This window comes from Brienomyrus brachyistius, chromosome 3 (genome assembly GCF_023856365.1).
Source record: "Brienomyrus brachyistius isolate T26 chromosome 3, BBRACH_0.4, whole genome shotgun sequence".
NCBI lineage: Eukaryota > Metazoa > Chordata > Actinopteri > Osteoglossiformes > Mormyridae > Brienomyrus > Brienomyrus brachyistius.
Window position 1 is genome coordinate 19,869,267 of NC_064535.1, and position 25,323 is coordinate 19,894,589.

General features: G+C 43.1%; 1 protein-coding gene and 1 long non-coding RNA gene across 3 annotated transcripts; one reads left to right on the top strand and one right to left on the bottom strand.

The window, feature by feature from the left end:
* Window positions 1–4,648: 4,648 nt before the first annotated feature.
* On the bottom strand, window positions 4,649–15,348 carry kcnk1b (potassium channel, subfamily K, member 1b). Its single transcript, XM_049009527.1, has 3 exons — window positions 14,680–15,348; window positions 9,524–9,919; window positions 4,649–7,262 (listed from the first exon to the last, which is right to left on the bottom strand). Exons 1-3 carry the CDS (start codon window positions 15,032–15,034, stop codon window positions 7,003–7,005), a joined length of 1,011 nt encoding a protein of 336 aa, XP_048865484.1. The 5' UTR covers window positions 15,035–15,348; the 3' UTR covers window positions 4,649–7,002.
* A 14-nt stretch (window positions 15,349–15,362) lies between these two features.
* Window positions 15,363–21,636, top strand: LOC125739419 (uncharacterized). 2 transcript variants are annotated; one of them, XR_007397139.1, is made up of 3 exons: window positions 15,363–15,889; window positions 20,410–20,475; window positions 20,630–21,636. It is a non-coding gene; the product is annotated as an uncharacterized LOC125739419 (long non-coding RNA). The 2 variants fall into 2 exon arrangements; XR_007397138.1 differs by lacking the exon at window positions 15,363–15,889 and adding an exon at window positions 18,590–18,937.
* The last annotated feature ends 3,687 nt before the right edge of the window (window positions 21,637–25,323 follow it).

The following is a 25,323-nucleotide window of genomic DNA, read 5'->3' on the forward strand; positions in this document are numbered from 1 at the left end:
GATGCACAGCTGGCTGGTTGAAGACGCCCTGTCCACAAAAACCCCGCAGCTAAAACCACATTAGTCCGTTACCTATTACACTACACACAGAATACATAAGCTGCTCACCGTTGCCACCCTGTGGCCTTCAGAGATAAGCTCACCAGGAGGCCCGTCTCCGTCTGACGCATTTCGAGGCAGCGAGCCTTACAAATACATATGACTGCTTCAATCTATCAAAAAGGGAAATCGGTGACACCTCCCCGCATGATTCCTGGGGGCCTTGCCGTATCGTTTTCTGTAGCAGCAATTTGTCATTGAGGGTGCAGTGCCGATCACTTGTTGCTAGGCTCGCTGGAGAGTGTGTGGTTGCTAGGCAACCATAAGCAGGAGGTGTATAATGGAAACTGAAGCACACTGCATCTCGGAGGCATACAGTACTGGCCAGTGGCAAGAAGTTGGGTCACAGGTCTCCGCTGGGTGGGGCTAAGTTTTAAAATGCCTCGTGTATTTCTGCCGGTTCAAAACGAAACCAGAAACAGGAATTGTGACTGTTTCACGTAACACACTCACCCAACACTCATACACAACTGTTTTCTTTTTTTTTATCATTATATACTATAAAAACTAAAAGGAAAAAATCTGGGGCCCTCAATTAACTCGAAGGTCTGGGTCACAGGTGCATAAACATGAATTGGCCATCTTGCTCATTTGACTTTCTCCGAAACCCCTGGTAGCCCTTGGAGTTTGGTTCCTCCCAAGGCTTCTTCCTTCTAGGGAGTTTTTCCTCGCCACTGTGCCTCTGGCTTGCTCACTGGGACCTTTGGGTGGGGATCCTGTAAAGCGCTTTGTGACAATGTAATATTGTAAAAATGCGCTATACGCAATAAATTGAACTGAATCAAATAAGTATGGCCTTCGTCATACCACATCTTTTTCCAAATACCCATATACCCAGAAGTAAATAGAGAAGGGAATCATTAGTAAATATTCACAGTTCTTTCTTTTGCTTATTAGCCTAGAGCAGTCACAGTGGTCGTCTCATGTCAGAACACCCTCCGGTTGAAAATCGAAGTGGTGGGATGTCTCAGGGAGCCACTAGGGGGCTTTTGGGAGGATGCAGGCGTCACAGAGCCTTTCACTCACCTTTCTGTCTGCAGGCAGTGGCATCTGTCTAGCAGTGCGTTGGGGTGAATTCCTGGCCAACACAGAACAGCCGGAGATTATACACTGCGACTCCGCCCATCGGACCTGAGCCTAAGTAAGCGAGTGCATACCAGTACAGCAGTAACTCCCAACTCAGAATGTGAAACCGATACCGCATTACCATATCCTGTGACACATCTCACACCACAAGGTGCGGGTCTGGCTTAAGCAATATCAGCTTCATCTCTTGTTGTTTCAGAGAGAGAAAGATGGAGGGAGATAGAGGGAGAATGAGAGCTAGAAAGCTTGAGATCTGCACGTCCGGCTGCAGCGCAGGCCCGTTCGCCACGGCCGCAGTGGTCTTCCTGTTGCTTGATCACATAAAAACCATCACTCTGCGCTGGGGGAAGCTGCTAACACCCAAGATTAGATTGACGTTCCCTGAGGTTTAAGTTTTTGTTCATTTACTGTATGAGAAACTCAACCCAGTTATGGGCTTTTTTCATTGTGACATGGGAGGGGGGATCTTATTATTGCTGAAGCCTATTTTTGGGATTACAGAGACTGCCTGAGAGTGACAGGCAGGAAAAAGGGGAGGGTCAGACGTGATGTTAGAGACACAGCCGGGGAGAGAGGGCCACTCATCTTGGGGGCTTTAGTTAGTGTCAGACAAATTAAAGACCGTGCAAAAACCGCCAAGAGCAGTGGCCACTGTGGTCCTCCTGCATCTATCATTTCGGACAATATAACAGCCAGATGAATGAGTTTGCCACTTAAAATAAGACAAAGGTACGGTAAAAAGAGCAAGACAAAGGAGCTGTCAGATCACAAAACAGTGCGCATTCGTCACTGCCCTCATCAGCCTTTCCTGTAATAAAAAACTGTACAGGTCTTTATTCCTTTGGGTGTGCACAATATAGCACACAAAGAAAAAAAACACTCACAAAACTGAACTCATCTTTGCATGACTGGATGATGTACAATGATACAATGAACAGATGGAAAGCAGGCACTCGGTGAGTACATTAATGACTCAGACTGGCCCAGCCCTCAGAAGTGAAAAAAAAAATGATTACAGGTTCAGAATGTACCATTAGCAACCTGCGAAAGGAACAAATAAAGGTTTTGAGGTTAGAATGAGCTGCCGAAACCATGTCCATTTACCAGAATTCCACTCCAGCTTCAAGAAACACCTCAAGACACATCAGTTCCATGCATTCCTCTACTAGCCTGATGCCTCTACATGTTCCTCGAATGTTCATATGTTGCACTTCTGGTCCTTGAATTAGGTTCTTGCTTTTGAGTTGAGTCCTGCTCCTATATTGCTTGCATTTGTACCTGGGCATTCACTGGAAGCTCAGCCTAGTTGTACCTATACTACCAGTTTTTGAACACACTGAGATCTTCTACATTTGCATGTTACTCATTTACTAAAAATATATATTTTTTAATATATAAATTAATATTCTTTGGCAACAAATACATTTACAGCATGTTCACCATTAGAGTTCCTTTATTAGCAAGAAAATGTCATATCTTTGATTCATCAAAGTAACCTCCTCTAGCAGTTATAACAGGAGAGAAAATTCAAGGCCTTCTTTCTGCAAGGGACATTAAATACTGCTCTGTTTCATAGGATGAATCAGATAACTAGTGCATTTAAAGCTAAAGGATGGCCTGGAATTTGACTATGCCATCACCACATAACCAGTTAATAGGATGTCAGACACGCACTGTTACATACCCTTTCCATGTTATAAAGGGAACTTGTTTTGACATATTTTCATTTATACTTGTTCACTCAACTTTCCAATGCTTAACAACATTCAACAATCTAGTTTATAAAATAAATGAAAAAACCTGTGCTGTGCAAAAACGTTTGACTGGTAGTGTAGGCCTGGTCGATTACTTGATAGCACGTATGTTTTTAGCGTATTATTTGCCTCACATGTACGTCACTTTGGGCAAAAGTATCTGTTAAATATATAAATGTAATTTAATGTAATGGAAGACGCTGGTGAAATGTGTCCCTATTCTGGCATCTTGATGTGTGTTTTTCATTATTGATTATGAAGCCCAGTGTAGATCGGACAAAACCAGGTCACCCAGCCACAGGCTTAAACTCGCCCCCATGAAATCAGATGTAGATGAAATCAGTATCGGCAGGATCAGATTTAAACCTCTGTCTTGAAAACGTTGGGAGGCTCAGGTAACATTTCCTATGAAACTGAAACCCCCGCTGGCACCTCCGTCTGTCATTGTCTTCCAAACCCTTAAACATTCCCCACAGGCACAGTGCTGGTGTGGTAACATCTGTGTACACTAATGGGTAAAACAAGGGCAAACCTGAATAGCACTGCATTAAGATTCGGGCCATTTTTAGATAGTCTAAGGTGTAGAGAGAGTAAGGAAAGACTACGTGAATTAGTCACACTTTAGATTAAACCTATTTAAACTTTTTTTTTTTGTGGGGGGGGGACACACCTCTCGCATTTAGACTTGACGCTGAGCTAAAATCATTTATTGCCATCTGTATGTATAATTCTGATTATTATAATCCCGTACATTTTGCTCATTTCCATTGTCTCCTTTTGCTGGACCTTAAATTCATTCAGAATGTATTTACTGGTGAGGAGCCCACAGCCAGATACTGTACACTGTCTTGGGGGCTTAGGTGTGCAGGTTACTGAAAGTCACGTTAATGCTCTGCCATTCTCCCCTGCGTCTCCCTCCGCCCCCATCTGACAAGGTGTCATTAAGGTGGCACAAAGTTGGCAAGATGAAAGTGGTTCATCTCTTCCCTCTCCCCACATCCCCACTTTCTATTGCCACTTGTCGGCATGGAGATCCATCCTAAAGGTGGCCAGGTCCCTCTCCTCCCTACTGCTGCAGAACGGGTAATATCAAACCCTGACAGTATCTGAGGAGCAGAGCAAATGTGACAGGCATCACAATAGCAAGGGGTCATGTGACCGAAGAGAGAAGAAAGGCATGAACTTAATCTTACATAAACCAAATTTAGACTGGATATGATGACAAGGTTCACTAACAGGAACCAGTCCCAGAGGAAAACCAGTAATATTAAAACCGAAGTAAAACTGACAACTTCTCCCATTTCAGAATTGAAAAAGGCAACGGAGACAAGGCTGGCTATTAAATTTAGTCACTAGGAAATGTCAGAATTATTTGTGTCGTGTTAAAAGCAAAGTAGCCAAATTAATTACAAGGAGGGCTATAGTGCATGTCCTAATTACTATATGAGCACAAAAGAAATGATGAAGAGACTGTTATTTTATAAACTGCGTGTGCTGATTGCAGCCCTTTTCATCAATACAGTGATTTGGGACAAGGATACAAACTTTACATTTCATTCCGGAATACACAAATTAGGAGAGTCATAGAAACGAAAGCCAGTATACATACAGTTCGAGACCTCGTGAAATGAACACAAAGGCTTTAATGAAGAAAGGAAAAAATTCAAACACGCTGTTTATGTTTAAGAATGCACAGAACACCAGTGGGATATAAAAAACAGTGGTTTATTTCAAAGACACAGAAGTTTAAAATGCATCAATTTGCTGCATTTTCATTGAGATATTTACGGACCCCTTTGTGCGGAGACTCACCCTATAGCAAATCAGTACAATGCTGAAATCGCTCAAAGCATGCCTGCCCAAAGGCAGCTATGGCCTTGCCAGTGGAAGCAGAAGATCCAAGTGTGCCGCCCATCTGTCGCATCTACTGCACCAGAGCTTCGCATGCTGCTCACCTAAGAGTTAGAATCTCTATTTCCTACGTTAAACACCTAAAGTAACACCTAAATACTAAGGAAAAAATAACTCCTTACTGAATACGCAAGTTCACGTTGGATGGTGAAGTCTGGGACAGCGCATGCATTATCGAAGCAGACAGTCACAGATGTGTCGCATAAAACACACATGCTCTGCCATTTCCATGGTAATAAATAGGTCACAGTACAAGAGACTCAAGTTTCCCAGGACTGGGTCGCAACTCCTCACAGGTCATTGACACAGTAATATAACAGCAATCAACATCAAATAGCGATTAAATTACGATCACTCTGTCGACTTACTCAACGGATATACCAATACGTACACAATACCAAATGCTGCAAACTAAAAAAATATCCTGCATTATTTCACTGCATAAAGGAATGAGACTGTATTTTATAACAGATACTTTATTGGGATTTGTTTAAAGCAGCAGGACCGGTCCCGTTGAATGTCACAATGTTAATTGTATACCCAATCTTCACTCAGTAGAGTCTACTATACACTAATATCAGCGCAAATAAGCACGCTCGAATTGCGCTTTAGACGACCTTTGAAGCAAGGACGTAGGTTTGGTTTCAACATTGATAGAGACCAAATCAGCCCTGAACCCCCAAAATACACACCGTGCATCTAAAATATGTCACTACCATCCACACCCAAATCTACGCTCTTGCTGTTAAAAGCTCTTATAAGTCAACTTACCCAAGGATGCATAACTATATTGTAGACTGACTGTCTCTTCTTTACATTAATGTTAATCAATGAACAAAACACCAGCATGGCAACAGTGTTCCACTGAGGTACCCATGTACTGGTGAAATCTCCCATGCGGACACCCGCATACGTACATGCAGGAGGTCGACTGTCGTGTAAACAAGGACCTGCATCTTGGTTTTTTTTTTCGTCCATGTGAAGGTTTGCGTTAATTATTTATCAGCGGCCCCAAACACATCCTAGAAACCCACGACCTGGCACAGATCGTTAATGGGTTAATTAACACTGTTGCTCCTGCACGGCATAGATGTGAAAAAAAGTGAACTGGTCACTAAAAACAATGGTTGGCCACAAAGTGCTGTTGTTCCAAAACGTTCCCCAAGTCCTTCAGGGATGCATCCGCTTTACACCAGTGTCAGTATTACATGCTTATCGTGTACAAGCTATGAAGTTGGTCAAACTCCAGCACTGAGCTTCCGTTTTTAGGTGTCTTAGTGATTCCACACACTGCAGTAATAACTTGTATAATAAGTCAAACTAACAAACTAATCCCGAATTTTCATTACGAAAAAAAGATCTACCGGACAATTCTCAATTCTTTTGGCCGATGTGAAACCCTTACAACCCTGACTAATCGAACTTTTATTTTCAGTTCATCTAAATGCAAGAATCTCTTTAAATTTACAAATATACGAACTCACAGACATACGTTAAACTGCTCCTTTTGCTCTATAGACACGTTTTAAGGGGCCAGCCCCTGGGCCTTAATGATAGATAAAAAAACACCAATGCTTCTCTATTGTTTCAGAAAGAAAGAAAAGAAGCTGGACGCCTAGAGGCATCGGTGTAATGTTAAATACAGTGCATCTTACACATCGCTTAACTGTCAAGAACAAGGTAAAAAAATACCAAACCGAGATGAAATTCAATCAACCAGCAGCTTCAAGTGCACAGCTACTATCTGACTGCCCTGAATAGTAGGATGATCGGTGGAAATCCACACACTTTCCGCCAGTACAAATCCTTTAAAGAATCAAACCTTCTGCTTTCTGGTTGCGAGGCGACTTTAGACCGTTTATAATAAAGTCCACAGGCAGAAGCACTAATTAGAGCTACGTATTACTACACAGACAGAAGTGAGAGCTAGCGTTGTGCTATATCTATCCCGATCGTCTACCGTTAAGTGGACCACACAACTAGTGAGGACAAAAAAATAAAAAAACGCTTTATGCTTTGAGTAAAAATGAAATGAATCTCTGAACAAACCTTCACTTTAACGGATACCAGTGCTCATCTGCTCCAATGCATCTCTGAGATCACATGCAAAGGTCACCAGTCATGTAATGCAACCAGCTCCCCTTGACCCCCCTTATCTGATCATAGGGTCATCCCCAGCTGGGGAAGTGAGGACCGGTACATCCACAAACGGCTCTGTCTTGTCCTCCTTGAGTGGGTTCCCGTGCTCAGCCACTGAGGTGAAAGATAGGTGATCGTGGTCGATGATGTTCAGCCGGTCTTGTGGTTTCTCCTTCTTCAGGTAGAACATCTTCCTGAGCTGTTTCAGCTGCTGGAGCTCACAGAAGGTCTCCAGGACAACCAACATAGCGATGAGGCCCAAGATGAGATAGACTGGGTAATACAGAGAGAGAACGAGAGAGAGAGAGTGAGTTTCACTTCAGAAGCCAGAGAAGAAAATTTAAGCTTCCCACAAAGCACAGGACGAACTGAAATTTACAGAGAAGCACATCATGATGCTACTAACAGAAAATGACGTGCAAAGACACTCATGCTATCTTTATAAAACAGGCAAAAATCACAAATCTGCTTGGTGCTTAATTCTGAATTACTACTGCGATCACATGTTACTGGTAGGTGTCTGTTGTCATTTGAGGGTCCCTGGTTTAAGAAAGGGTTAAAAACCACTTTAAAATCCTTATTATCACCAAATAGACTCAAGATTTATCAACAGCTCTACTGGATGGGAAAATCAATCAGAGAAATGACAGCAGAAAGCCAGAGGAGTTATGTGACATATCACTAACAATAATGGGCTACAGTCTTTCGTATTTTTAGCAATAACATCAACCACTAACATTCTGTGAGAATTTGAATATTACAAAGATATATATATAAAAAAAACAGCTTGGCATCAAGAAAGACATATTTATGTGAGCGTCAGCTGCATATGAAGTGCATTTATAAAAATTTTTTTTAAAAATCATGCTATTTCTGGCCACTGCTGAATTGAACATTCATCACAGGAACTAGGAGCAAAAATGACAGGCAACAGAAGACAGCTGCTTGGAATGAGCTGCCACCTTTAACAACAAGGCTCCATGAGACACACAATTACACAGATGGGTTCTTGGAGGAGTGGTGAGTACAACTTGGGTGACCAGCTGCTGTCCTGAGTCGGACGGCTTCAGAGAAAAGGTCAACGGAGAAATGACCCCGCCCCGTTCGGGGACTGTTCAAACTGGCTGACGAGAGAAGGGATGGGTGTTACTGTCTGCCTTCTGCTAACGCTGACAGAGAGCAGGTGGTATATAGAAGGGCATAGTGTACTTACCGGCTACAAGACCAGCTCACTGTACACATCTTCTACCATGTACACATACTCTTAGTATTTGATTTGGCTTTGCTTATAATTCATTCAGATGTGTTTATAAAAATGAACAGATATAGCATTAATAAGTACAGGAAAAAAAACACTCATTGAAGAGATGGATGATGGGGTCTACAGAACCCAGGAGACAGACAGCAAAAACGTCCTGTCCTAGATTTCACTGGAAAATTGGTTGTGCTGCATATAGCTGTGGAGTACCACCGGGTTCTGTGGTTTACTTTATTAACATTATGTATTATCATCATTATTATTATTATTATTATTACTCGAATATGATTACAATTCTTTTTACGCCTCCCCCAACTGCAAGTTGGCCATGAAGGGCGGCCACCCATAGCAGCACCCAGGGGGCGGGGGCTTCAGGGCCTTGCTCAAGGACCCACACATGTGCCGAGGCCAGACTGGAACGACTAGAACCTTCCGATCACAGGAACAGAGGGTTAGCCCACTGAGCCACACGCTGTTAATAAAAGCTGACAAATTTCTACAGAAGGCAAGTCAGGAAATGCCTTTCATTTGCTATATTAAAAATGTAACTGCAACATTTTTTAATCTGCTTTGGATTAATTTCTCCATCAGCATGGAACAAGGCGGCCAAATACATTAATTATAATAAAATTAATTAATAATAATAACAACTGATACTGATAAGTGTAAGTTGGGGGTTAAGGGCCTTGCTAAAGGACCTGCAGACGTGCTGAGGCTGGGTTTGAACTGGTGATCCTGTGATTACAGACACACAGGCTTAGCCCACTGAGCCACATGCTGCCTCCAATTACCTGGAAGGTTCTTTTCAATCAATACTTGCACTAAATGAGGGAAAGACAGAACTCGCAAGATTGTTGGTTTAAAAAATAAAAGGCCCAGTATGGAAACTAAACTGTGAATGTGTTTAACGTACCGAGGGCAGCTCCATAAAATATTGAAGCACCCATCTGAAATAAAAATGTGTCTCTTCAGAGAGGACAGGCAAATCCCACATTATTTCTGAAGACTATAAAAAATTTTACTGAGTTTGAAAGTATTGTTTGATAGAATTGATTTAATATAAAATATCTATTAAAATGAAAATATACAATGTAAACCTTAGGCCATTGAATCGCCCTAACAATATATGTGAAACATACAGGTAGCACAAAAACTATAATTTGTCATATAAAAAATTCCATAAACTCTGTATATTATCATATTCTGTGCGCGTGAATTTCGACTCCAAATCCATCACAGTTTCTCAGCACTAACTCCCTCGCCCAAATATACTTACCAGTGATGCCCACTTTGTAGAGTTCACGGAATTTCTGATTGTACCCCTCCCCCGGCACGTAGTCGCCCAGGCCTATGGTGCTCAGGGAGATGAAGCAGAAGTAAAATGACTCCAGGAAGTTCCAGTCTCCCTCCAGGGCCGAGAAGATGGCAGCGGGGATAAGGAAGAAGCAGGAAGTGATGACGACGGCCAGTAGGGCGGCGTGGACGGCAGCGACCAGTGGCTTGGACAGGCCCCAGCGTGTGTGCACGTACATAACAGGCCTTCTCGTACTGAAGACCATGATCCTCTGGACCACGGCCGTGAGGAAGAGGAGGGTGAATGGGATCCCAATGACAGAGTAGACGATGCAGAAGGCCTTGCCCCCATCTGACAGCGGTGCCGTGTGACCATATCCTGCAGGGATATACAACATCAGCACATTAGTCATGTGTTCTCACACCGTAAGAGATCCATCCGAACTCCTGAAAACCTGGATGTTACCGACTAACAAACTGCTCCAATCAACACCTCAATGTTACTCCTCTGTAAAGTCCCTACCCTACAGAAAGCTGCCTTACAGAATTGGGGTGCGTTTAGTTATGTGATATGCAGAGAAAATAAAATGATAATCTTAATGAAAAGTACTTAAAGAAAAGGTGCTATTCGCTATAATGGTTGGCCTTAATGCATAATTACACAATAAAAACAAAAAGAAATAACACAACTATGGTTCAACAGATCAAAAAATCCATTAGAAAATCCTCTGTATAACATTCTGAGCTGTAATACCTTTCTGGGATACAAAGAATTAAAAAAAAATCTGATTAGCACATGAGCTTAACTGGGGAAAAACAACTTCCAATTTTATCCATTCCTTATTCATGTTCGCTGGAAGTGCCGATATAACCACAGCGGACAAGTGCGGCCAGTTTATTTATGAAACACCAGGCCAACCCTTAATGCCCAATTATACGTCCCTGTAGTGATAAAGTTCAGTCTGGAGAAACGTGACCCTGAGCCATCAAGCACCAGAAGGTCATGAATTTCTAACAGGCTCCTGTTAATGAAAATAAGCATTAAGACAAGCCCCACGGCAGAAGGGCAATTCCAGCATTATGGATGTGACATTGAGCCTGATACAGACAACCAAAATGCCTCAGACAAGCATGGTATCAATGACTCAATTCACATATCGTTTCATGTAACCACAGACAAATCCTCAAAATGTATATTTTATTTTACATATTGGAAATAGCTGGCATTTAATCAGTGTTATGGATGTGGAAAACAGACACAGATGTTTATGGGAGACTACAGGTTTTCTAAAATTGTTGCTGTTTTTTTTTAAAATATATATTAAGGAATAACTGGTGTTATAGATGTGACTAGTCCTCCACAGAGTAGAAACCACATGCTTGCATGCGTAATTTTAAACAAAACAATTAAAATAAATGTAAAAACTGAACATTGAAACGAAAATACTGTTGCATATACACAGTTGCCCTTCTTTGTCCAATGATGTTCCATTATATACTCACGTGATACAACACAATAGTAAAGTTAGAACTCCTGTTCCTCTGCAGCAGAATGCTTATTTGGTTAACCACATAAAGAGACATTATTAAGAAGAAAGTTTCCTATTTGTTAAATATGGTTTGGCAGTTCCTAACCTCAGCCCATGAGTTCACCCTGTATTATTGTTCCAAAAGCCGATGGATCACATCGGTTTTGTTCAGATTACTGGCAACTAAATGCTGTCACTGTCCCCGACTCTTTTCCGATGCCTTGTATGGAGGATTGCATTGACAGTGAGGGCGGGCCCTCAATACATCACAAAACTGTCTCTGTTAAAGGGTCACTGGCAGGTAACTTTGACTTCATCTGCGTCAGATCTTTCTGCTTTTGTTATGTCCGACAACTTCCTGCAATATGCAGTGATGCTCTTTGGCCTTCGAAATGCGCCTGCATTTAGTGGAAACGGTACTTTCCGATGTACCAGACTGTTCGGCGTACCCGGATGACCTTATTATATGCTCTCCTGATTGGTGCAGCAACATGCACACTTTGAGGGAGGTTTTTGAACGGTCGAAAAAAATGCTTCGCTGACAATCTCGCGAAATGTGAATTTGCCAAGATGACGGTTACGTATCTGGGATATCAGGTTGGTCAGAGTCAAAAATAGAGTGGACCATCCGATGTGACGTTTATCTCAGAAGTTTAATCAGCATCATATAACTACTTGGTAATCGAGAAGGAAACCCCTGCTTTACTGGGGGCTTTGCAACATTTTGAAGTTTATCATGGTTCCACCCACCTTCCTTTTGTTGTATATACTGATCACAACCCACTTGTTTTTCTGTCCCAGATGCACAACCACAATCAGAGACATTTTGGACATTACTCACACAGGACTACTACCTTAATATCAGGTACAAGAAAGGGTCTGATAGGCAAAGCATCTGCAATGATGTTAAGGCGTGAAGGACTCTCTTTTGCCAAATGCGCAAACACATTTGTTTGTTTGTGGGAGGGAGCGTGTTACGTTTCAGAACGTAAAGACAGAGAGACGTGTCTCGTAGGGTGGTGGTTGGGTGGATCAGTTATATACGTTTCAGATTGCAATTGGGAAACCAGAACTTGGATGGACCAATCGGGTGGGAGTGGTTTTGACAAGGTAGACAGGGTTTACCGTATTTCCCCAACTCAGTCACATGCTTGGCTGAGTTGGGGATATACTGCCATCATCGCTCTTTCTGGAGACGTGTGAATGCCTTATGACACCCTAAGGTTGTGGAGGAAAGTCTAGATGTGCGTGTACCTACACCCACCCATAGGAAGCCTTTGTTAAGCACACCAGGGTAGAAGGCGAGCACCGACCTCTGTATGTTTTCGAGGTTAGCCTAACCATTGGGGGGGAACGGGAGGGCATATAAGGAAGCAGCGCAGGTTTTATTTAGTTCATTCCATTGGCACTGTCCAGCCTCCTGTCCTTAGCGGACGGTATCATGGTCGCCACTGGGTTAATAGAACTCTCTCGTTCTGTAATAAAACTCTCAGTGGGTGATCTTTGAGTCTTTGCATGTGTTGCTTGCGGTTCATGGCACAACTTACAGGAGATCATACCATTTGTTCAACCCTGACCTAGACCAGGGGGTTGTAACAAATACCCCTAAAATCCAAACTCACACCATCATGAACATTTATTCATATGAACAGAAAAGCAGAATAAATTAAAAATATAAAATGCATCAAATATTTCTATGTATGGGTGCACTGCTTCTATAAGATGCAAATTATGCAATATTCTTTAGATCAGAGCAGTTACACACAAGAAAATACAGAAAACATTTTTAAAACAGTTCTGTTCCTGTGCTCACAACAGAATTACCCAGAAACTGCCCCTCTCCGGTTAACCGCGTCATATACTTGCCATTCATAATATGGGGGAAAAAAAATGCACTATACTACTACATTTTAGGGGTGGCATAACGGGTAGCATTGTTGCCTCACACCTCCAGAGTTCACAGTCCGAATCCCAGTAACGCTGCGTCTGAGGAGCTTGCATGACCTCCCTGAGTCACATGGGATTCCTTCTATAGACCACAAACATGAAGTTAGTCTAATTGGTGTCTTTAATTTGCCCACTGCATGCGAGCCATATACTGGCATCCCAACTTGGATGTGGCCTGGTCTGGGATAATGTCCAGGACCACCGAGACCCAAACCAGGATCAGCGAAGGTGATACAGAGAGATATTAGACATTTTACATACAGTATATGTTGTGTGAACCTGTATGTGTGTCAGCCTGGGGGAGATATCTGGGGGAGGGGGCTCTCTCTGGGGAGAACTGGACTGCAGTTGAAATAGGGGAAGAGCCTCAAACACACCACATGCACAGCTGCCTACATGCCTCAAACCCAGTGGCCAGGCATCCTCTGCCAGGGCACTAAAGAAGCATCACCTTAGCAGGGAACACAGGTCAGGAGTTCACAGCCCAGACATTTGCTAGGTTACCCGGTTGGATTAAGGATGCACTAAAAGGTGCTGCAGTCACACTGCATTACCACCATGATAAAGAACGTCTGACGGGGGACTGACCGCTAACGAGCGCTCCGCATGACAACGGACTGTGATGGATACAAGCATTATGCAAATTGGGGACCAAATTCAGCATTTAAGTAATGCTACTGCATCAGTTGAAGTATATTGTGTGTGTGTATATATGTGTATATAACACTAAAGATAGAGAGAGAGAGAGATAGAGAGAGATAAATAGACAAAGTGATATAAATATTTATATGAATTGTGTGCATATATATTTTTAAATTCATCTTAAATGTCCTGTGTTAAAACGAAAGGCATACAATTAAGCATTACAACGATGGTTCAAAAGATTAGACAACATAGGTAACTAAAAAACGATTCTCTCCACTGGTAAAATTTAGGTCATATTTCCTGTTATTGCCCCAATAAGACGACAGGCACAAAAAATGTGGTCTAATTAATTTTCATTTTCCAATGTGGCTTTACTGTGGTAGGAAAATAATTTTATCTGTTTTTGTTATATCGGAAATATTAGGCTATAATTAAAAATACGACCACCAGACATGCCCAAAAATAACCACTGACAAACATGAAATTACTTCGGCGCTGGTGTTTAATCAGGTCATTTGACAGCAATTCGGGGGTCAGTTATTTTTAAATTTAATTTAATATAAGCAAGTTCTTATTGTGTACATAGACCCGATGTGAGTAGCAAATGTTTTAAAACACATTTTTATGCACTACATTGAACATCGGAAAGCTTTATGATGAAAATTGTGTTTAGAAACTGATAGATGACGTTTCCGAAGGACTGCTGTACGTTTCAATACAATGGAGCGCACAGAGCAGAACATGACATGAACTTAATCTCGTTACAGGGTCTTTCACCTGCGGGCCAGGTGGGTCTCTATTATTTTTCAAAGTCATAAAGGCGCAATTTATTTATATGTTGATGAAAATCGCGTAACGGAAACGGGCCCGATTCATAAGTAGGGCATTTCAGACAAAGCCAATGCTAACGTAAACGCGCCGTGTGTGTAGGATAATGACGCCGAAACGTGGGTGATTTTCAATTCGCGCGTCCGCCGATCAGCTCGCATGCGGAATGGACGCCCTTTCAAGCATTTACCTGTGGTGGAGAGCACGGTGCTGGCGAAAAATAATGCGGAGGTGAAGTCCCAGTTCCAGTTGGCAGACGCGTTGTTCAGGATCGATACACCGTAGTTGCTGGCATCCAGCGCCTTGGCCAAAAACTCCTCAAGCCTCTCCTCCGACAAACACTCGTTCTCCTGTAGAAACTGCCGCTTGATTGTCCGAAGCTCCTGCCGCAGGAGATCCTCGTAGGGCAGCTCCACGGAAGAGAAAACCACAGCGCCGAAGATGAGGTAGAGGACGTAGCCTAACACCAGGAACAAGAAGTACCACGTTGATCTGTTGCTTTGTATCAATCGCACACAGGAATTGCTGGTGAGAGACTGCAACATCTTCCAGGAACCGTGCCTACGTTTTTTCCTGTAGACGAATAGGGTTGTTTTGACCTTCTGTTATAAATATATATAAAGCGATGCTGTTTGAAGAAAAACGTTTCTATTTCATGGTATTTTGTCTCCTACTCGAAGAGTATCAGATGTAAAATTAGGGCCTTTTCTCCCTTTGTCGCTGTGTCTCTTCACTCCTCGATCTTTCTCCGAGGTTGATCGTTAAGCCAAGTACCGAGATGATGTGGCAAATGACTTCAGGGGTGAACGAGTGACGTCGCCCGGTGTGTGCGGTGCGGTGTGTATGTGTGTGCGCATGTGCGAGCGTCTCTTCTCCCAGGTAGCTGTTTAGAAGGAGAATTAACAGTAGGAACATGGTATTCCGCTTAACATTGGCACCTGTAAACGCGTAATAGCGCATTTCTCTGTTATTATTACTGTGCAGATACCGCTGTGTATTTACTTAATTTAAATACGTCTTTCTTACTTAAAGCGAAAGTACTCCGCAAACAATGGATCTTCGTTCTGCTCACTAAAGTGACACTTCTCAAATATAGCAGGTATTGCTTCAACAGCTAAATTAGTTTTTAGTAAGTGGCAACCCGTTTATTAATAACAACCAATTAGGAATGTACGAATCCACTTAATGCGCAGAACTAAATTAATGTTCCTGCTACATTTATTGCCGAGGCCTAATATTTCCGAAGAGATAAAATAGATATCTATTATTAAATATCCCATCCGTGATGAAAGACTTTTGATTATTGTCGTGATTCATGAGAATCATTGTGGGAAATAACGCTTACAGGATGTTCAGACTTATCGACATACTACATTACGTGTGAAGTACTCTGCTTTAAGGTGGGTTTGTGCTATTTTTAAAGCAAATATTGGTTGTCCTATTCCCCAGTGGGACCAGTAATGCAGGTTTTAGTCAGTGAGTGGTTTATCACTGAAATGCCAACTAACACGAAAAAAGACCTGAATGACCTGCGTAAGGATCGCACCTATACAAAAAAACTAGTATATCCTGTTTTTAAGGATGACAGATTTCTTATTGTTAATGTCCCCACCTCTCTGAAACAGTAGCCTGTCTGTGGATTGACGCAATACTGGAACTAGAGTAGGAGTTGCGGTTTGATACCGATTTCCTGGCAGGTCAAGTGTACTAAGCCGATTAGAGGAATGGCTGAGGAACCCAGATTTTGTTCCTGGGTGCTCAATCATGATCCCGACATGTTTTCTGGTGCTTCCTAAGCTTCTGAACAATCACTGTACTGGCTGGAAAGGCAGGGTAAATACGTACACTAGGATTAGGTTTGTGTTTACTTTGGATGAATGGAAACCAAATATACATATGGGACTGAACAGATTTGGGGAACCCTGATTTAGTTAATGCTACAGATTCCCTTGAGCTATTTGCTATAGGAATAGGGTAAGTATAATTGCCTCCCCCCAATAAATTCCCACACGTAGAGGAACAGAGAAATACATACTTCCAGGTTACATCAAAGGTAAGGCTGTAAATCTGCAAATAACGCCAGTATTTTTGCTGTATGATGAAATAGCCATCATTATCCTCCACATATTATATTCTGACCGCAAACTTGTTGTTGCTACTCTGAAGAATGAACTTAGGTCCAATAGGCTACCACCTACCAAGAGAATGAAGCTGGACCTGGCCAGACTCCAAGATCAAGCTGTTTCTAATGAGTTTGCACACAATTTGTGTGAGAAACTTGCAGACTGCCAATTCTAATGTGACGCGAGAGACCTTTTGTGACAAAACCCTGAAGATTGCTGAAGGTTGTGTTGGTGTTGCCAGTGTTCCCAGGGGAAGGTGTTTCATCTCGCTGGATATTATTGAGATGAGTCGCAATATGTGGTTTGATGGCAGCTCCAGTGTGTACTGGCAACTAAGAAGGACGGCTGCGAGGACCTTAAGGACAGATAAGAAGGTGTTTGTTAGAGGAGTCTATGAGCAAGTGACACGCCATCTATGGTCTAGCGACCCACATACTGCTTACAGAAGAACTCAAGCATTATGCAAATCCAAATCGGTTCCCCAGAGAGTTGCAGTCAAGGCGATCTTCTGGGTTGTCTACTTTGAGCAGCTGTTTAAAGCTGATCCTCCGGCTAGGACTTGGACATCTCAGAGTCCACAGCTCTTGAGGTTGATCTTCCAATTAGCTGTGAATCGCCCAGTCTCATTGAGATGCTCAGGTGGTGAACCAGCTGAGGGTTGGGAAGGCTGCAGGAATCTGTGGTATCTGGGGTGAATTTCTCCAGGCTAATGGTAAGGCTGTTCTCCTGGCATTGCAAGCAATCTTTGCTTCTATTTGGGAGACGGGCATCATCCCAACTGACTGGAAAATGGGACTTGTTGTACCTATTTGGAAAAGGATGGGTGATCCCCTGGATTGCAGCAACTACAGTGGTTAACACTGAACAACACCCCTCAAGAAACTTTAGGTCAGTGCTGGGTATGGTCCTTGCTAGGGTCATCCTCAAAAGAATCCATGATTACTTGCTCAGCTATCAGTGACTGGAGCAGTCTGGTTTTATGCCTAAGAAGTCTACCGTCGACTGCATCCTGGCACTGAGGGTTCTCAGCAAGCATAAACTCGAATATTGGCAGAGTATCTTTGCAGCCCTTGTCGATTTTCATGAAGCGTTCGAGTCAATTGATCGAGCTGCCCTGTGGGACATGCTGAGACTTTGCGGGATCCCCCTGAAGTTTGCTGGATGTCACAACTGGCCTGTACACTGGTACTGTGCAGAGTGGAGGCAGAATCTCTCCATTCTCCCAGTTGATTCTGGGGTTCCTTAGGGGTGTGTTCACCGCTTGCATGAATTGGGTGTTGGACAGGGTCGTGACTGCAGCAACTGTGGGGCAGCTGTTGGTGAAGAAAGATTCCCTGATTTTGACTTTGCCAATGATGCTGTGATCCATGGAGGCTCTGATCAGGGCTCTCGAGAGAGAGACTGAGTGAGGAGTTTGAGTGTATGAGCTTGCAAGTTTCCTGCATAAAAACTCCAGGCCTTTACTAACGTCTTGGGCACAGCTATTAGCAGTGTGTCTGTCTATCGAGAGAATGCTGACCATGTCGAAAGGTTCACTTACTGTACGTTAGTAGCGACATTCATGTCAGGTGACTCTTCCAGTAGATGGATTGGGAGACCATGGGGGTGATGAGATCGCTGGAAAGAGGTGAGTGTCTCTTTTTTGCTGTTTGACGGCAAGACATGGATGCTATCCAGGGACCTGAGACGAAGATGGGACTCGTTTGGTACTGTGATTTCGAGGAGTCCCCAATGAGGTTCACGGTTACGGCACTACGGCCATGTGGCGTGGTTCCCTGAGGGTGATCCAGCTTGCAGGATCCTCATTGCTGAAGACCCGGGCAGCTGGACCAGGCCTAGGGGAGGCCCATGTAATACCCGATTGCGGTGGATAGATGGCCATTTTCTGAGGGTGGGACTGGATCGTGAGTTGACCTGGGGGGCCGCCAACTAGGATCCCATGGTGTTTTACCACGTAAATGGAGTGGCAACACGCTATACCAGTGCATGCTCCCCAAACTGACCTGACCTGTGAAATGTCTCTCAGTTCTTTCTTTGATATTTCATAATGTATTATGCAAGGTTTGGAGCACTTTCATTGTGCATCAAAGCATTATTTTTCTCCTTCAGGAACTGGGATTTTGTTACCTGCGACAGCCCTAGAAATAACTTTTTTGTGACTATGGGGAATATATAGTCTAATGCAACATGATGTAATGTCTGTACACAATCCATGGCCCAGCTGGTTCTCCCTGCCATTTTCCCGCTGTCCTGATTGCCATTTCCATGGCAACTGGCTTTACAAAAGCATCATTATTTTTTGCTGATGTTTTGAACATGATTGAGGTGAGTTAATCTGTTCCCTTAGCTATAAAACCAATGACCCGTTACAATTTTTGAGTAACTGACTGCAGTTTTATCAATTGTAATCAAAAACAAAACATCTTCCCTCAGCCATCCCCTATCCTATCCTGTCCTGTCCTGTACTATTTCTGTGAGGCGTCTCCCAGTGGCTGCAGTACTTGTGAAGGCAGTTTAATTCTAGATATGAAAATCTCTGTTATCAGTGAACCTGCATATCTGAGGCCAGGGTGGGTCCCTTATCTCATGTTTGCCGTCAGAAATGACACACAGAGCAGCTGGACGGGGTATTTGCATAAAATCCACCTCCTTCTCCCAGTTATTAGTTCTACATTGCCCTGGTTTCTTTTCTCTGATCAGAGGAGAATCACTTTGTCGCGATCACGATGAATCCTCATTCAGAAGGACGACTCCTATTTTTTTTTATATTGGGAAAACTGGAACGGGCCACTTTTTGGATATGTGGGTAGGTTAAAATTGATTTTATTGGAAGAAAAGCACTGAAATGTATAGGTAGGTATACGTACGTGGCATTGAAAGTTTGAAATGTAAATTGGGCTTCCTGCCTGAATGAATGATGTACAGCAGAGTTCACTATGACACTCCAGCATGAAACAAACACCATTTTCATGGGGAGCACTGTAGTGATATAGTGATCAATGATGTGGGGGCAGGGGGATTATAGTGGAATGCAAAGCTTGTACACAGTAGCAAGGACAAAACCTGCCGGAGGCCTTTAAAGCAGACAAATGAAACTGAAGTGTGATCACAGAAAGACATTGTGCATCATCCAGTCATTGTTCATTATCACTTATCCAGGGCAGGGTAGCCGATCCCAGGAAGTACATACAGGGCACAAGGCAGAGGGCACTGTGGATGGGATGCCGGTCCACTATGGCACACACTCAGGAACACATGATGGGCAATTTGCAGATTCATGTAAACTGCATTCCGTTGCACTTCAGGTGTTAGGCTATAGCGGCCCACTGTTAAATCTGCCATGCTGACTACATTAAAATGTTAATCTGAACAGATACACTGGATTTCATTTGTATTTTGTTTGTTAAAAGCTATTGTCTAGTTTCCATTCTATTAGTGGTTTCGGCTGTTGTTATAGGTGCCGTTTTTGCTACAAACGGCGCAAAACACATATACTGACCGGAGAACAAGTTGACCTCCTGAGAAGTGAAAAATCACTGAAACTTTTTATTTATATAGTATGAGACAGAAACAAGGTAGCTGGTTGCCTCAGTGGCTGCGACAGCCATGATTAGCAAAAAGGGAAGCCTGACACCCCCACGTTACCCCCCTCCCAGGCCTGCCGTTCCTGCTTCTCCCTGCCTTTTCCCCTAGTCCGGCTCTAGCTCCTCATTAAGAGACCTGCAGAAGAACAGACATCACTCATAGGCTGCACACCCACCCCCGTCCTCAACTCCAAATGGGTTTGTCTCTATTAGGCAGAAGAGGAAGTGAAGCCACGAATCTGGACCTCAGAGGACAGGAGGGAAGAGACTGCTGGACATGTAGGTGTTTTATTTAGGAACTGTTGCATCTACAAATTATGACATTAAATCATTATGCATTGGCTCTGTGGCCTCATGTCTCCTTTATTGGGGGGTGGATGCCACCTCTGCTCTGTGTGTAGGTGGAGTTTGAATCTTCATCCTGTGTTTGCAGGGATCTCCTCCCACGGTGTAAAAGCATGTGGTTCGGACGACCGTCGCATCTACATTTCCCTCACTCTGAGGACTGTGATGGACTGGCATCCCATCCAGGGTGTGCCCTACTTTGTTTGCTGCCTGGGATGGACTTGGGGCTCAGCTTGCTTCTCTAGTCGATAAATAGTTATGGGTGATAGATAGATATTTTGATGATGACACCCAAGACCATAATCATGTGGATATTGCGCAGAAAAAAATGAAACTGCACTCTTAGCAGCAGAGAGCCTACACTCCCCTCACCATCAACGGATCTCCTGTGGAGAGGGTGAGGAGTTTTAAATATCTGGATGTCCACATTTCTGAGGATCTGAGGTGGACTGTTCACAAGTCCAGTCCAAAAGGGCTAAGCAGCACCTTTACCACTTGCGACAGCTGAGGAAGTTCAAGGTCTCTCCAACAATCCTATGGACTTTCTACTCAGGCGCCATGGAGAGCATCCTGACTCAAAACATTACTTATTGGTTTGGGGATAGCAGTGTTCAGGATCGCAAAGCCCTCCGGAGGGTGATCTGTGCAGCAGAACTTCCATCTCTTCAGGACATTCACATTATGAGATGTAGGAGCAGGGCCTTCAGGATCATGAAGGACACATCCCACCCCAATAACAGCCTGTTTCAGCTTCTGAAATCAGGAATGAGACTCGTGAACATCATGGGCAGGACTGAGAGGCTTAGGAGGAGTTTCTATCCCCAGGCCATAAGGCTTCTGATCCTGAACATGCCACTGCACCGCACACCGTGATGTACACTGTGCTCTTTTACCCCTCACCATATCCGCACTGCCGCACTAGTCACTGCACTGTGCTTGCACTTTTATCTTGTATTTTAGATTTTTGCACTTTAACCAGTTTACATAATTGGATTTTAACTTGCACAGTTTAAAAAGAGCGGTTCAGGATGCATTTCACTACGTGTTGTACTTTGTATGATTATGTATGTGACAATTAAAGAATCTTGAATCTTGAATAAATATCCTTCTATTTTCCTCAACTTCCGTCACCAAAATGTGCGTCATAGCTGATGGACACCTAGCTTGTAGATGACTAGAACACTAAAACACATATTTTAGGTTTTCAAAATATCCCTAATGTGTTTTTTAAAAATACACCACTTAGATGGTCCATGTTTAAGATAATAAATGCTAGTTCATATTAAAAATTCACCTGGTTGAATGTTTTTATGCAGGGTGGTGTGGTGGCTCAGTGGGGAGTCCTGTTTAACTGGGAACTTCAGCAATGGGGGGTTGAATTCTGCTGCATCATGTGTACAGTTTGCTTGTTCACCACGCGGTTATGCTAATTGCTATCTCTAAATTTCTCAGTGTGTATGGAATGGCATCTTACCCAAGGTGTTCCGCTACCTGCGACAGACTCTGGGCTCTGCACATCCTTGATCAGGATAAGTGGTTAGAAGATAGATGCACCAATAAATTTCTGCACAGTCTAGCCCATCATCAATGCCGCCATCATTCTGGCTCGAGTGACATTTTGACATCGGAACATAAGCATGAGCCTTTAGACAGTGACAGTGGTCTGGACTTTTTGAAGCAGTTTCCCTTTAAGGGAATCATTTTTTTTCCGACACGCTACCTGCTCATCCTGATGTCCTCTGAGGTCTGCAGCCTATTTTCAGCCTCAGTGTGTCTCGCCCTAAGGTCACTGCGGTAATTTCAGCGCTTCTCTTTCACACAGGCGACGGTAAGGAGCCCGTTCCCTGGAAGCACCATCTATTTCACATGCTTGAACATCACAGTTACTCCCCACTAGTGGCTGAGAAGAACTTGCGTGATTTTGCACCGGGAGTGCTACACAACATTCTTTCAGTTCTTGTATTACGTCATAAGAGTTACGTTTGGGAATTTGTGCTTCTGAAGACTGGTGTTTAGTGAATGTGACTTCTTCTTCCCCACACTGTGGTAGCAGCAGCCCAGAATAGACACTATTCTATTGCAGGGTGTTATTTCTAGATGCAGCATTGGGAACATGAGATTCCTAACAGGACTTTGGCAATTAGAAGTCAGTCCAAGGTTGTCTACTAAATGTTTCCATTCTGTTGAGCAAGACGACAGCATGGTGAGAGGGTGGAAGGACCCAGAAAGCTATGGTTAACCAGAGAAGCAGAGATTAGAAAACGAGCACAGCCAGGTTGGGTGGGGCCAGTCATGCCAATGCTATCTTTTCCTTCTCCATCAGTCACGAGCGTAAACAGACTGAGCATGTCGTGAGCAGGGCTACCACAGTCTGTGGTTAAACATTCCTGTAATTTTCAGCTCGGCTTTTGCGTCGTGATAGCCGGACTGAGAGGGAAAGCCGACGAGTAATAATGACAACCTGATAGCTTGTTGGGTTTATTTTTCTTTATGTTCTGTAGGAAAAATTGGAGGGGAAGTTGTCTAAGTCACCATCTGATCATCCATAATTCAATAAGTGTGTCATGGTTATGGAATTTACTGTAGCCCAGTGAGAGCCATGTTCCTCCCTTCAGAGCGGTTAAAAATAGAGGGTACATGAGGCCTAGGTGACATCAAATTTTTCTACTGGAAGTTTAGTTTTTTGCAGAAAGGATATTTAAAGAGAGGCATTTTATTCGTGAGGAAACAAACGGGAAGACCTAGCTGTGGGTGATGGTGAGTGGTAATGGTGAACTTTGGGGAATTACTGGTGTTTAGTTTTGTTCAGAAACACAAACACATTTTATTATTATTATTTTAATATTTCTTTAATAACTATTTGCAGGTACATCCATTTGAGGTTCTGGGGAGCCTGGAGCAAATCACAGGAGGCATGCTGTTTCCCCTTCTAAATTTAAAATTTCACTGTCCTGCGCACCGCCCACAATTTGTTTGCTAAAGCGTTTAAAGTGCACAGGCACAGAGGTGTCTCAGCATATGCAGTAGGACCCCCAACCATGCGGGTGTGTGACCACGGTGCTGTCACATTCAATATATGCTTGCTTTTCCTTCCATTTGACTGCCTTATCATTTAGAATGAAGCCTCCATCTAGAGGCATTGAGTAATTTGTGTTGTTTTTTAATAAGGTAACATATAACCAGCCTGTTGTTGGCGTGTAGGTAATATTCATATGGATCATCTCATCAGCTGTACAATATAGGGTATGTTATGAATTCCAACACATTGGTTTAACTCTAATCGCTACTTCTGCCTGGGCAGCAGTCCAGTCCAAAGCACTGCATGAGACCATTTGATAGGGAATAATTGGGTATCAGTGGTGAACTAGTGTATTCTGGCGGCTATCCATTTAAAGTGTGGGGACACGTTGTATTGTGTGGGTTGCGGCTATCAATCCAGGTAAGTGTGGATGGGAGAGTCCATATATTACTATGCTGCCAGACTGTAAATTGCTACTTGGAAATGCCTGATAGAGGGAGGGGAGGAGAGGAGAGGAGAGGAGAGGGAGTCTGCCTCTCACCAGTCAGTTTGTCTCTCCCTCACCTTCATCACTGGACATCACTGGCAAATCCATAAATACACCGGAAACTATGAAGCATCCCATAGGTATCTCAACCCCTGAATATCATTAACAGCGCATAATTCATATAATATTACTGTATTTCCCCACCATAACTACCACCTTCTGAAGGCCACAGACCTTCACAAACACTGCAGATCTTGAATATCCTGATATTATTCACATCAATCTCCAAGGTGTACCTCTCTTCATCAGTGCACGATTAGCAAATCAGTTCTACAATCAGTCGCAGGACAGATGCCACCTAACTCAATGTTTCGGTGGTTTAAATATGTTTCCTTTAAGTATGTATGATAAAGTGTGTTGAATAACAACTATTTGAAAAGTTCAAGGTATGTCCTATATCTTTTACAGAGACCTTTACCATCTGGCTTTTGCTGGGACAATATAAATAGCTTGTAGGCTCTTCCAAGCCCAGAAACAGGCTATGGTGTTGTGGAGTCTTATGGGAAAATAGGGACTAGACCAGGGACAACACATTCCTTATAGGTGTGTATGTGCAGTAGCAGAAATGCTTGTGCATTGCATGTCCTTTGTAGAGTCTGAGAATGTTTTGGTTAGGCTCATCCATCTTTCTTAGCAGGCCTCAAGCCATCCATATATTCTCCATCAAATCACTTTTATCTATGTGTGATGCTTCCAGATCACAGGAATGGGCTAAATCAATGGCATCGTTAGTCACTAACTACATGGCGTCAACAATGGAGGCTGAAGATTTTGAAGGCACTTCAAATCCCCACTCGTGATGCATAGCATCTTCTCCTCATCCTCCTCATCATCACCATCAATATGTGTGATACAGCCACAGACTCCAAGCCAAAGCAAGTACCTCTATACGGTATATTGGCATGATTACGTGAAACGAAACTGCAAACTACCTGGAACCTTAGAGACACCCGACTCTCATTTTCCTATGAGAAAATACACTATATGGACAGAAGTATTGGGACACACCTCTTAATCACTGAATTGAGGTGTTTCATTCAGACCCATTGCCAGAGGTGTAAAAAATCAAGCACCTAACCATGCATGAATGGGTCATTCTGAATAGGTCAGTGAATTCAAGTGTGGTACTGTCAAAGGATATCACATTTGCCATAAGTCAGTAAATGAAATTTCTTCACTGCTAGATATTCAGCTGTAAGTGGTTTTGCAAAGTCGA

Coding starts and splice junctions, on each gene's coding strand:
- kcnk1b (XM_049009527.1), bottom strand. CDS start 15,034: ATGTTGCAGTCTCTCACCAGCAATTCCTGTGTGCGATTGATACAAAGC. Junction 9,920..14,679: donor CACCGTGCTCTCCACCACAG/GTAAATGCTTGA, acceptor ATATCCCTGCAG/GATATGGTCACACGGCACCG. Junction 7,263..9,523: donor CTACAAAGTGGGCATCACTG/GTAAGTATATTT, acceptor TGTATTACCCAG/TCTATCTCATCTTGGGCCTC.